Genomic DNA, 12,415 nt, shown 5'->3' with positions numbered 1-12,415 from the left:
TGGACATTGCCTGGTAACATTAAACAAATTGTTGAGTCGTCCCTCTCTTACCGGGGGATCTGCGTCTGTGCCCCCCCTCCCTGCTGCCGCCCCCCCTCCCCCCAGCTGGTACCACGGCGCCATCGGCCGCGTGGACGCTGAGAACCTCCTGAGGCTGTGCAAGGAGTCGAGCTACCTGGTGCGCAACAGCGAGACCAGCAAGAACGAGTACTCCCTCTCACTCAAGTCAGTCTCCCTCGCCCTCCCTCTCCCTCTCCCTCCCTCTCTCCCTCCCTCTCACTCTCCCTCTCACTCTCCCTCTCACTCTCCCTCTCACTCTCCCTCTCACTCTCCCTCGCTCTCTCTCTCCCAAGTCAGTCTCCCTCTCTCACCCTCAAGTCAGTCTCTCGCTCTCTCTCACCCACACATCGTTCTCACGGGTCGTAGACTCACCCACGGACCCATTTACTCACAATAGGACCTGTAGACTCGCGCAGAGACCCATAGACTCGCACAGGGACCTGTAGACTCGCACAGGGACCCATAAACTCACACAGGGACCTGTAGACTCGCACAGGCACCCGTAGACTCGCACAGAGACCCATAGACCCACACAGAGACCCATAGACTCACAAAGAGACCCATAGACGGTACACACACACACACCGTACACACACACACCGTACACACGCACACCGTACACACACACACCGTACACACACACACACACCGTACACACACACACACCGTATACACACACACCGTACACACACACACCGTACACACACACACCGTACACACACACACCGTACACACACACACCGTACACACACACACACACCGTACACACACACACACACCGTACACACACACACCGTACACACGCACACCGTACACACACACACACACCGTACACACGCACACCGTACACACACACACACACCGTACACACACACACCGTACACACACACACACCGTACACACACACACACCGTACACACGCACACCGTACACACACACCGTACACACACCGTACACACGCACACCGTACACACGCACACCGTACACACGCACACCGTACACACGCACACCGTACACACGCACACCGTACACACACCGTACACACACACACCGTACACACACACACCGTACACACACACACACCGTACACACGCACACCGTACACACGCACACCGTACACACGCACACCGTACACACACACTACACACACACACCGTACACACACCGTACACACACACACCGTACACACACCGTACACACACACACCGTACACACACCGTACACACGCACACCGTACACACACACACCGTACACACACACACCGTACACACACGCACACCGTACACACACGCACACCGTACACACGCACACCGTACACACGCACACCGTACACACGCACACCGTACACACGCACACCGTACACACGCACACCGTACACACGCACACCGTACACACGCACACCATACACACACACACACACCGTACACACGCACACCGTACACACGAACACCGTACACACACGCACACCGTACACACGCACACCGTACACACGCACACCGTACACACGCACACCGTACACACACACACACCGTACACACGCACACCGTACACACGCACACCGTACACACGCACACCGTACACACGCACACCGTACACACGCACACCGTACACACGCACACCGTACACACACACACCGTACACACACACACCGTACACACACACACCGTACACACACACACACCGTACACACGCACACCGTACACACACACACACACCGTACACACGCACACCGTACACACGCACACCGTACACACGCACACCGTACACACGCACACCGTACACACACGCACACCGTACACACACACCGTACACACACACACACCGTACACACACACACACCGTACACACACACACACCGTACACACACACACACCGTACACACACACACACCGTACACACACACACACCGTACACACTCCGGGGTTCACCGAGCGGTCGGCCGGCCTGGCGGGCGGAAGGAAGGAAGGAAGCCGAGGGCTCGGCCATTGTTCCCGGCGCTGCCGACAGAAAGCGCTCACCACAAGCGCCATCGCGGCGTCCACCGTGATGGATCGCCGCTCGGCCCGCAAAGTGGGGGGGGCCTCCCTGGGGGGCCCCCTCTCTCGTTCTCTCGCTCGCTCTTCTTCCCAGCTAACTCTCTATATCTTTTGCCCGCCATCTTTCGCTATCTCTCTCGCTCACTCTCTCTCCCTCCCCGTCTCTCACTCTCGCCCCCCGTCTCTCTCTCGCTCACTCTCTCTCTCTCTCTGTCTCTCACTCGCTCTCTCCCCAGCTCACTCTCTCTCCCTCCCCGTCTCTCTCTCTCGCTATCTCTCTCGCTAACTCTCCCTCACTCTCTCACTCTCGCCCCCCCGTCTCTCTCTCGCTCACTCTCTCTCTCTCTGTCTCTCACTCGCTCTCTCCCCAGCGAACTCTCTCTCGCTCCCCGTCTCTCTCACGCTCTCAACAGCTGTAATAATAACAATAACAACAACAGTAGTAATGATGCGGCTAAAGTATGCATTCACAAAGGTGTGATACCATGCCAAACAAAAAGTTTTGCTGGCTGGCGCATGGGCGGGTGTTGGCTGCACCCACGAACAAAGGCGGTGGTCACCGCATCGAACGGCGCTTTCAGATGCGTCGAGATTGACCAATTAATTTATTTGTGTTTAGTTTGTTGACCATTCCACCCCCGCACCTCCTATTAGCACGGTTGGCTACGTACGGTGCGAAAATAAGTTCAGTACACACAACAACAACAACAACCGCCATTCGCCACTAAGTGGCGGTGACGTCACCACGACGCTTGTGCCAGGCCATGTGCACCTTGAGGCCACGTGAAGTGTCGAACGCCCGCTGGCAGGAGGTCACGGGGCAGACCCAGGTGCCACGGGTCGACTGACTGAGATGACTGAGTCAGTATACACACGCACACACACACGCACACACACAAGGTACGGAACATCTGTTGACAAAGAGCTTCATAGCTCATCGGATTCCTCCAGTACAAATAAAGATTCTGATTCTGGCAAAGGGGCAGCCCTGCGATTTGCCGGCACGCAATGCCGCCGCTGATGCCGGAGGAGCCTCCGTGAGAGGGGCGCTCCGGAGCTCCCAGAATGAAACTCTCTCCTCTCTCTGTTTCTATCTCACTTATTTTTTTTACGATCAGAGGAAACAAGAAGATGCGCGGTGTAGTCGGCACTTTGCTTCATTCATCATTTAGTTTTTTGTGTTTTTTTCAATGCTTTGCTTTATGTGCCCCTCTCTCTCTACCCCCTCTCTCTACCCCCCTCTCTCTCTACCCCCTCTCTCTACACCCTCTCTCTCTCTACACCCTCTCTCTACACCCTCTCTCTCTCTGTACCCCCTCTCTCTACGCCCTCTCTCTCTCTACCCCCTCTCTCTACCCCCCTCTCTCTCTACCCCCTCTCTCTCTGTACCCCCTCTCTCTACGCCCTCTCTCTCTGTACCCCCTCTCTCTACGCCCTCTCTCTCTCTACCCCCTCTCTCTACACCCTCTCTCTACCCCCTCTCTCTCTACCCCCTCTCTCTACCCCTCCTCTCTCCCTACTCTATGTCTATGTTCCCCCTGTTTTCTATGTAAATTTTTTTTCACGACGACAAGTGCTGCATCTGCACCCAGACCTCCTCGCAGTCCTACGGCCTCCGACGGGTAGCTCAGATCTGCATGCAGAGCTCTCTGTCATCTGCCACCGAGCACACGGCCTCCTCCATCGCCCCCACTGCTCTCTCTCTCCTCTTTCAGTTTCTCTCTCCCTACTCCTCTCTAAATGTCTCTCTTCATCTCCCCAGTAGTGGTGTGCGACTGTGGTCATCCAGAAACAGGGCGTGGTACGACGTGTAACGACGCAGCGTCCCCTATCCACAAATACGAAGGAGACATCACAGCGATGATGATTACACTTTGCTCGGTTGTTTGCACGTGACCACCTGAATGTCAGATTGTGGTCGTTGGCTCTGCGTTGACGTCAGCAGCCGTACGACAAAAAGACGACCCCCCCCCCTGCCCCCCCCCCCTGCCCTCCCTCCCCCCCTGCCCTCCCTGCCCCCCCCCCCAGTGGCATGTGGCCGGGGTTAATGTGGCGTGTGGATCTCACTCTTTGTGTTTCCCTGCCCTGGCGCAGAGCCCCATCATCACCCCCCACCCCCCGTGCTGCGAGCGCCGGGAGTTCGATTACCGGCCCCATTGTGGCTGGGCGCATACTCTTGACCGCGGCACACGCTGCTACCACCATCACCACCATCACCACCCTCGCCACCACCACCACCACACCACCACAACAAGACACCGCCAGCCACCACCGCTACCACCATCTCCAGAATAAGCCACGACTATCACCACCACCACTACCACCACTACCACCATCACCACTACCGCTACCACCACTACCACCATCACCACCACTACCACCATCAACACCACTACCACCATCAATACCACCGCCTCCACCACCTCCAGAATAAGCCACCACTACCACCATCACCACCACTACCACCATCACCACCACTACCACCATCAACACCACCACTACCACCATCACCACCACTACCGCTACCACCACTACGACCATCACCACCACCGCCTCCACAACCTCCAGAATAAGCCACCACTACCACCAACACCACCACCACCACTACCACCAATCACCACCACTACCGCTACCAGCACTACCACCATCACCACCACTACCACCATCAACACCACCGCCTCCACAACCTCCAGAATAAGCCACCACCACCACTACCACCATCACCACCACCACTACCATCAACACCACCACCACCACCGCCTCCACCACCTCCAGAATAAGCCACCACTACCACCATCACCACCAGAGGGGAAGAGAGTGGGAGAGTGGGAGAGCGCTAAAAGGAGATTGAGAGCGGGAGAGAGAGAGTGGGAGGGAGTGGGAGCGCGTGTGAGAGAGAGATGGAGTGGGAGCGCGTGTGAGAGAGAGATGGAGTGGGAGCGCGTGTGAGAGAGAGATGGAGTGGGAGCGCGTGTGAGAGAGCGTGAGGGCGTGAGGCCGGCCCGCGTGTTTGGAGCAACCTGATATCGCGTTCTGCGTAGCGACGCCGGCTGTTTTCCACGTCGCACGCAACACCCCCCCCCTCCCTCTGCGTTGCTTCACGTTCCTTCGTTTGTTTCGCTTCACCATTTTCTCCCTCCCAGCCTCTTTTTTTCCCCCTCCCCGCCCCTCCCCTCCCTCCCTCCCTCCCCGGTCGTCGATCTACAGGGTGTCACCATAAGTCGGAAATCGTCGGAAAAATGCAGCTCTGTGTTGTTGGCTCGTGGTCTGGATGCAGTCTGTTGACTTCCACAGCGACCTCCTCCTGACTCCGATTTCCGACGGGTAGAATTATCTGGACTCCGTTCTTCCTCGCTCAGAGATGTCTTGGGTCTACAGAAACCAAAAAAATTTAAATCTGAATTGGTTATTTCCCCCTCTGATTCCACACTTATGGGGGCCGCCTTGTAACATCTCCTAGCCACCGTGATGATGATGATGATGAGAGAGAGACACGCAAACTCCAAATCTACAGTAGCAGGCGTCAGGGTCAGGATCGAACCCACGACCTCCTGTACACCAGGCGAGGTAGTTAACATCTCCTAGCCACCGTGATGATGATGATGAGAGAGAGAGAGACACCGCGAACTCCACATATACAGCAGCAGGTGTCAGGGACGGGATCGAACCCACGACCTCCTGTACACCAGGCGAGGTAGTTAACATCTCCTAGCCACCGTGATGATGATGATGATGAGAGAGAGAGACACGCAAACTCCAAATATACAGCAGCAGGCGTCAGGGTCGGGATCGAACCCACGACCTCCTGTGTACCAGGCGAGGTAGTTAACATCACCTAGCCCCGTCCCGCGGCACCACGAGGTGCTGTGGCCAGAACCAATTCTCGGCCGCACCGTCACCGTCCCCCCAGCGCCGATGTTTACCCCGCGCCCCCCCCTGCCCCCCGCCCCCCCCGGCAGGAGCAGCCAGGGCTTCATGCACATGAAGCTGACGCGCACCAAGGAGGGCAAGTACATCTTGGGGCAGAACAGCCCCCCGTTCGACGCCATCCCCGAGGTGATCCACTTCTACACGAGCCGCAAGCTGCCCATCAAGGGGGCGGAGCACATGTCGCTGCTCTACCCGGTGCCCGTGCGGACGCTCTGACCCAACACGCGACGGGCGCCGTCGCCTCGCTTCCAACGCATTTCTCACGCCGGCGCCGCCGCGACCGCCCGGACCACGTCGGCCGCCGCCGTCTTCCTCCCCGACGGTGGCGCCGCTGGCGGCGCTCCGCGGTTGCCGTCGTCGTCGTCATCTCCTCCCAACGGCGGCGCCGCCGGCGCTCCGCGGTTGCCGCGGCCGCCGGACCCCTGTCGGCCATCGCCGCCGACTCTCAACGGCGGCGCCATCGACCGCCGCCGTCGTCGTCTCCTCCCGACGGCGGTGCCGTCGCCCCGCGGTTGCCGTGGCCACCGAACTTTCGTCGTGTGGGGGTGGGGGGGGCCTCCTCCGCGTCGGAGCCCGAGGGAGACCGTGCGACGTGCTTCCTCTCCTCGGTGCGCTCGTTGGATTACAAGAGTGGGGGTGGGTGAGTGAGTGGGTGGGTGGCTAGGTGAGTGGGTGGGTGGCTAGGTGTGTGAGTGAGTGGGTGAGTGGCTAGGTGAGTGGGTGGCTAGGTGAATGAGTGGGTCGCTAGGTGAGTGAGTGCGTGAGTGGGTGGCTAGGTGGGTGGGTGAGTGCGTGAGTGGGTAGGTGAGTGAGTGGGTGGCTAGGTGAGTGAGTGAGAGAGTGGGTGGCTAGGTGAGTGAGTGGGAGAGTGCATGAGTGGGTGGCTAGGTGGGTGGGTGGCTAGGTGAGTGAGTGGGTGGCTAGGTGAGTGGGTGGCTGGGTGAGTGAGTGAGTGCGTGAGTGGGTGGGTGAGTGGGTGGCTAGGTGAGTGAGTGGGTGGGTAGGTGAGTGAGTGAGTGGGTGAGTGGGTGGGTAGGTGAGTGAGTGAGTGAGTGGGTGAGTGAGTGAGTGGGTGAGTGGGTGGCTAGGTGGGTGGGTGGCTAGGTGAATGGGTGAGTGGGTGGCTAGATGGGTGAGTGAGTTAGTGAGTGAGTGGGTGGCTAGGTGAGTGAGTGGGTGGCTAGGTGAGTGAGTGGGTGGCTAGGTGAGTGAGTGGGTGGGCTAGGTGAGTGGGTGGCTGGGTGAGTGAGTGGGTAGGTGCGTGAGTAGGTGGCTAGGTGAGTGGGTGGCTGGGTGAGTGAGTGGCGGGGGGGGGGCACGCCGGCTGCCCCATGCCCCCACTGAGGTCTCGTCACTGAATTCGTTGCGGGGGGTGAAGGGGGCAGCCGCGAGCAGCCCCCGGCACGCCGGTTAATTTAAATCAGTATTTCCGTTTTGTTGTTGTTGTTACTGTCCGTTGTTTGTTTGTTTGCTGACCGCGTGTTCGTTCGTTCGCTCGTTCGTTCGCCGCCGTTGAACAAATGCCGCCAAAAGCAAAGAGCGGCGTTGCAGCGCCGCCGCCGCCGCCGTGCTGCGTTTTTATATTCCCAAAGCGCCAGGCTGCGGCCCGGCCACGTCGGAGGACCGCTTCAATCTCCCGGCGTGGCAGGCGAACAGTTTGGGGGGGGGGGGGGGGTCGGGTTTCTTAACCCCCCCCCCACCCCTCCCATCGCCTCCACCCACCCACGCGGCCTACTTGGGATGGGGCAGGTGTGGTGGGTGAGGCCGCCCCACAACTTTCCAACGGCTTGGTTTCGACTCGAGGCTCGATACTTGTCCCGCGTGGAAGAGTAGGCCAAGCGCCGTTTAGTGGGGGGGGGGGGGTGGTGGGTGGGGGGGGGGGGTCTGTGTAGAACTCGTAGCGACATGATGCTCTTCCTTCCGCCAGCGGAGAGCGGAGCAAGTTGCAGGGGCTGCACCACTACCTTTGTGAGCGTGAGAGTGCGAGGGCGAGATTGTGAGAGAGGAGTGAGAGTGAGCGAGGGAGAAAAGTGAGAGGGAGCAAGAGACGAGTGAGTGTGTGAGTGTGAGAGAGAGGAGCGAGTGTGAGAGTGGAGTGAGAGAGTGAGAAGGTGAGAGTGAGTGAGTGTGAGTGAGTGTGAGTGTGAAAGTGTGAGAGAGAGTGGGTGTGAGAGTGGAGTGAGAGAGAGGAGCGAGTGTGAGAGTGGGTGAGAGCGTGAGAAGGTGAGAGAGTGAGAAGGTGAGAGTGAGTGAGTGTGAGTGAGTGTGAGTCTGTGAGTGTGAAAGTGTGAGAGTGTGAGAGAGAGTGGGTGTGAGAGTGGAGTGAGAGAGAGGAGTGAGTGAGTGTGAGAGTGGGTGAGAGCGTGAGAAGGTGAGAGAGTGAGAAGGTGAGAGTGAGTGAGTGTGAGTGAGTGTGAGTCTGTGAGTGTGAAAGTGTGAGAGTGTGAGAGAGAGTGGGTGTGAGAGTGGAGTGAGAGAGAGGAGTGAGTGTGAGAGTGGGTGAGAGCGTGAGAAGGTGAGAGAGTGAGAAGGTGAGAGTGAGTGAGTGTGAGTGAGTGTGAGTCTGTGAGTGTGAAAGTGTGAGAGTGTGAGAGAGAGTGGGTGTGAGAGTGGAGTGAGAGAGAGGAGTGAGAGAGAGGAGTGAGTGTGAGAGTGGGTGAGAGCGTGAGAAGGTGAGAGAGTGAGAAGGTGAGAGTGAGTGAGTGTGAGTCTGTGAGTGTGAAAGTGTGAGAGTGTGAGAGTGTGAGAGTGAGGAGTGAGTGTGAGAGAGAGGAGTGAGTGAGTGTGAGAGAGAGGAGCGAGTGTGAGAGTGGAGTGAGAGAGTGAGAAGGTGAGAGTGAGTGTGAGTCTGTGAGTGTGAAAGTGTGAGAGTGTGAGAGAGAGTGGGTGTGAGAGTGGAGTGAGAGAGAGGAGTGAGTGTGAGAGTGGAGTGAGAGAGTGAGAAGGTGAGAGTGAGTGAGTGTGAGTGAGTGTGAGTCTGTGAGTGTGAAAGTGTGAGAGTGTGAGAGAGAGTGGGTGTGAGAGTGGAGTGAGAGAGAGGAGTGAGTGTGAGAGTGGGTGAGAGCGTGAGAAGGTGAGAGAGTGAGAAGGTGAGAGTGAGTGAGTGTGAGTGAGTGTGAGTCTGTGAGTGTGAAAGTGTGAGAGTGTGAGGGAGAGTGGGTGTGAGAGTGGAGTGAGAGAGAGGAGTGAGTGTGAGAGTGGGTGAGAGCGTGAGAAGGTGAGAGAGTGAGAAGGTGAGAGTGAGTGAGAGTGAGTGAGTGTGAGTCTGTGAGTGTGAAAGTGTGAGAGTGTGAGAGAGAGTGGGTGTGAGAGTGGAGTGAGAGAGAGGAGTGAGTGTGAGAGTGGGTGAGAGCGTGAGAAGGTGAGAGAGTGAGAAGGTGAGAGTGAGTGAGTGTGAGTGAGTGTGAGTCTGTGAGTGTGAAAGTGTGAGAGTGTGAGGGAGAGTGGGTGTGAGAGTGGAGTGAGAGAGAGGAGTGAGTGTGAGAGTGGGTGAGAGCGTGAGAAGGTGAGAGAGTGAGAAGGTGAGAGTGAGTGAGTGTGAGTGAGTGTGAGTCTGTGAGTGTGAAAGTGTGAGAGTGTGAGAGAGAGTGGGTGTGAGAGTGGAGTGAGAGAGAGGAGTGAGTGTGAGAGTGGAGTGAGAGAGTGAGAAGGTGAGAGAGTGAGAAGGTGAGAGTGAGTGAGTGTGAGTGAGTGTGAGTCTGTGAGTGTGGAAGTGTGAGAGTGTGAGGGAGAGTGGGTGTGAGAGTGGAGTGAGAGAGAGGAGCGAGTGTGAGAGTGGGTGAGAGCGTGAGAAGGTGAGAGAGTGAGAAGGTGAGAGTGAGTGAGTGTGAGTGAGTGTGAGTCTGTGAGTGTGAAAGTGTGAGAGTGTGAGAGTGAGGAGTGAGTGTGAGAGAGAGGAGTGAGTGAGTGTGAGAGAGAGGAGCGAGTGAGTGTGAGAGAGAGGAGTGAGAGAGAGGAGTGTGTGAGAGTGTGTGTGAGAGAGAGGAGTGAGTGTGAGAGAGTGAGAAGGTGAGAGTGAGTGAGTGAGTGTGAGTAAGTGTGAGTCTGTGAGTGTGAAAGTGTGAGAGTGTGAGAGAGAGGAGTGAGTGTGAGAGAGAGGAGTGAGTGAGTGTGAGAGAGAGGAGCGAGTGTGAGAGAGGAGTGTGTGAGAGTGTGTGTGAGAGAGAGGAGTGAGTGTGAGAGTGTGTGAAAGTGAGTGAGTGTGAGAGTGAGTGAGTGTGAGTCTGTGAGTGTGAAAGTGTGAGAGTGTGAGAGAGAGGAGTGAGTGTGAGAGTGGAGTGAGAGAGAGGAGTGAGTGTGAGAGTGGGTGAAAGTGAGTGAGTGTGAGAGTGAGTGAGTGTGAGTCTGTGAGTGTGAAAGTGTGAGAGTGTGAGAGAGAGGAGTGAGTGTGAGAGAGAGGAGTGAGTGAGTGTGAGAGAGAGGAGTGAGAGAGAGAGGAGTGTGAGAGAGAGGAGTGAGTGTGAGAGTGTGTGAAAGTGAGTGAGTGTGAGAGTGAGTGAGTCTGTGAGTGTGAAAGTGTGAGAGTGTGAGAGAGGAGTGAGTGTGAGAGAGAGGAGTGAGTGAGTGTGAGAGAGAGGAGTGTGTGAGTGTGTGTGAGAGAGAGGAGTGAGTGTGAGAGTGTGTGAAAGTGAGTGAGTGTGAGAGTGAGTGAGTGTGAGTCTGTGAGTGTGAAAGTGTGAGAGTGTGAGAGTGAGAAGGTGAGAGTGAGTGAGTGTGAGTCTGTGAGTGTGAAAGTGTGAGAGTGTGAGAGAGAGGAGTGAGTGAGTGTGAGAGAGAGGAGTGAGTGAGAGGGAGCGAGAGAACGAGAGCGAGGGGAGCGCGAAGGTTTCGATCGCGGATCACAAGCAGCGCGCTCCGTGTGTCGAGAGGCGGTGGACCGCTCACTCAGCGCACCCTCTCCGTTACACGCAATCTCTCTGTCACTCTCTGTCACACTGTCACACTCTCACACGTTCTCTCACATGTTCTCTCACACTCTCACACTCTCACACTCTCTCACACTCTCTCACACTCTCTCACTCTCACACTCTCACACTCTCACTCTCTCACACTCTCTCACTCTCTCTCACACACACTCTCACACTCTCTCACACTCTCTCACTCTCACACTCTCTCTCACACACTCTCTCTCACTCTCTCACACTCTCACACTCTCTCACACACTCTCACACTCTCTCTCACTCTCTCTCTCACTCTCTCTCTCACTCTCTCACACTCTCACTCTCTCTCACTCTCTCACTCACTCACTCACTCTCACTCTCTCTCTCACTCTCTCACACTCTCTCACTCTCACACTCTCTCACTCTCTCACACTCTCACTCTCTCTCACACACTCTCTCACACTCTCACTCTCTCACACTCTCTCTCACACTCTCTCTCACACTCTCTCTCACTCTATCACACTCTCTCTCACACTCTCTCTCACACTCTCACTCTCTCACACACTCTCACACTCTCTCTCACTCTCTCACACTCTCTCACTCTCTCTCACACTCACTCACTCTCTATCACACTCTCTCTCACACCCTCACACCCTCTCTCACTCTCTCTCACACACTCTCACTCTCTCTCTCACTCTCTCACACTCTCTCACTCTCTCACACTCTCACTCTCTCACACTCTCACTCTCTCTCACACACTCTCTCACACTCACTCTCTCTCACACTCTCACTCTCTTTCACACTCTCACTCTCTCTCACACACTCTCTCTCACACCCTCACACACTCTCTCTCACACACTCTCTCTCTCACACACTCTCTCTCTCACACCCTCACTCTCTCTCACACTCTCTCACGTCCTCCGGTGCGAGATCGACACCGGCTCGTCTCTGGCAACGCGGCATTGCCCGCGACACGAGGGGGTGGACGGGTGGCCGCAGCGCCACGCTTCTTTTTTGTATCCACGTGGTGGTCATCGCGTGACACTTTGTACTGTGGGCACGCGCGCGCGCAACGCGCGTGCATGGAATAAAATTAAATAAAATGAACATTGTGAACTATGGTCTTGCTGGTAGCCGTGCCTGTGTGTATGCTCGGTCATCTCGGTCAGTCGACCCGTGGCACCTGGGTCTGCCCCGTGACCTCCTGCCAGCGGGCGTTCGACACTTCACGTGGCCTCAAGGTGCACTTGGCCTCAAGGTGCACTTGGCCTGGCACAAGCGTCGTGGTGACGTCACCGCCACTTAGTGGAGAATGGCGGTTGTTGTGTATCTGAACAGGTCCTGAGCCTCCCCTAGGTCGACTCAGCCTCAAAGGTGTACCTGTTGTGGTGCGTTAAAACATCGCCACTGGGGAGACAAAGGCGGCCGGGCGTGGTGCTGGCCACCCACCCCCTCGTGTGCCGTTCCGGCCTTCGTAGGTGCTCGCTAACAGCACTTGTCCCTACAGCC

General features: G+C 56.8%; 2 protein-coding genes across 2 annotated transcripts in view; both read left to right on the top strand.

Annotated features, from left to right (window-relative positions):
- Window positions 1-6,869, top strand: part of LOC144950788 (SH2 domain-containing adapter protein B-like) — a 34,921-nt gene extending 28,052 nt beyond the window's left edge. Inside the window, 2 exon segments of the mRNA XM_078880878.1 lie at window positions 106-225; window positions 6,056-6,869. Of these exon segments, the coding sequence (XP_078737004.1) occupies window positions 106-225; window positions 6,056-6,242 (307 nt within the window). The 3' untranslated portion in view covers window positions 6,243-6,869.
- A 2,925-nt stretch (window positions 6,870-9,794) lies between these two features.
- On the top strand, window positions 9,795-12,015 carry LOC144950787 (uncharacterized). The gene is made up of 2 exons (XM_078880877.1): window positions 9,795-9,836; window positions 10,724-12,015. Exon 2 carries the CDS (start codon window positions 10,988-10,990, stop codon window positions 12,005-12,007), a length of 1,020 nt encoding a protein of 339 aa, XP_078737003.1. The 5' UTR covers window positions 9,795-9,836; window positions 10,724-10,987; the 3' UTR covers window positions 12,008-12,015.
- The last annotated feature ends 400 nt before the right edge of the window (window positions 12,016-12,415 follow it).

Source organism: Lampetra fluviatilis, chromosome 59 (assembly GCF_964198595.1).
Source record: "Lampetra fluviatilis chromosome 59, kcLamFluv1.1, whole genome shotgun sequence".
Lineage (NCBI taxonomy): Eukaryota > Metazoa > Chordata > Hyperoartia > Petromyzontiformes > Petromyzontidae > Lampetra > Lampetra fluviatilis.
This window is presented reverse-complemented; position numbering and strand designations above follow the sequence as displayed.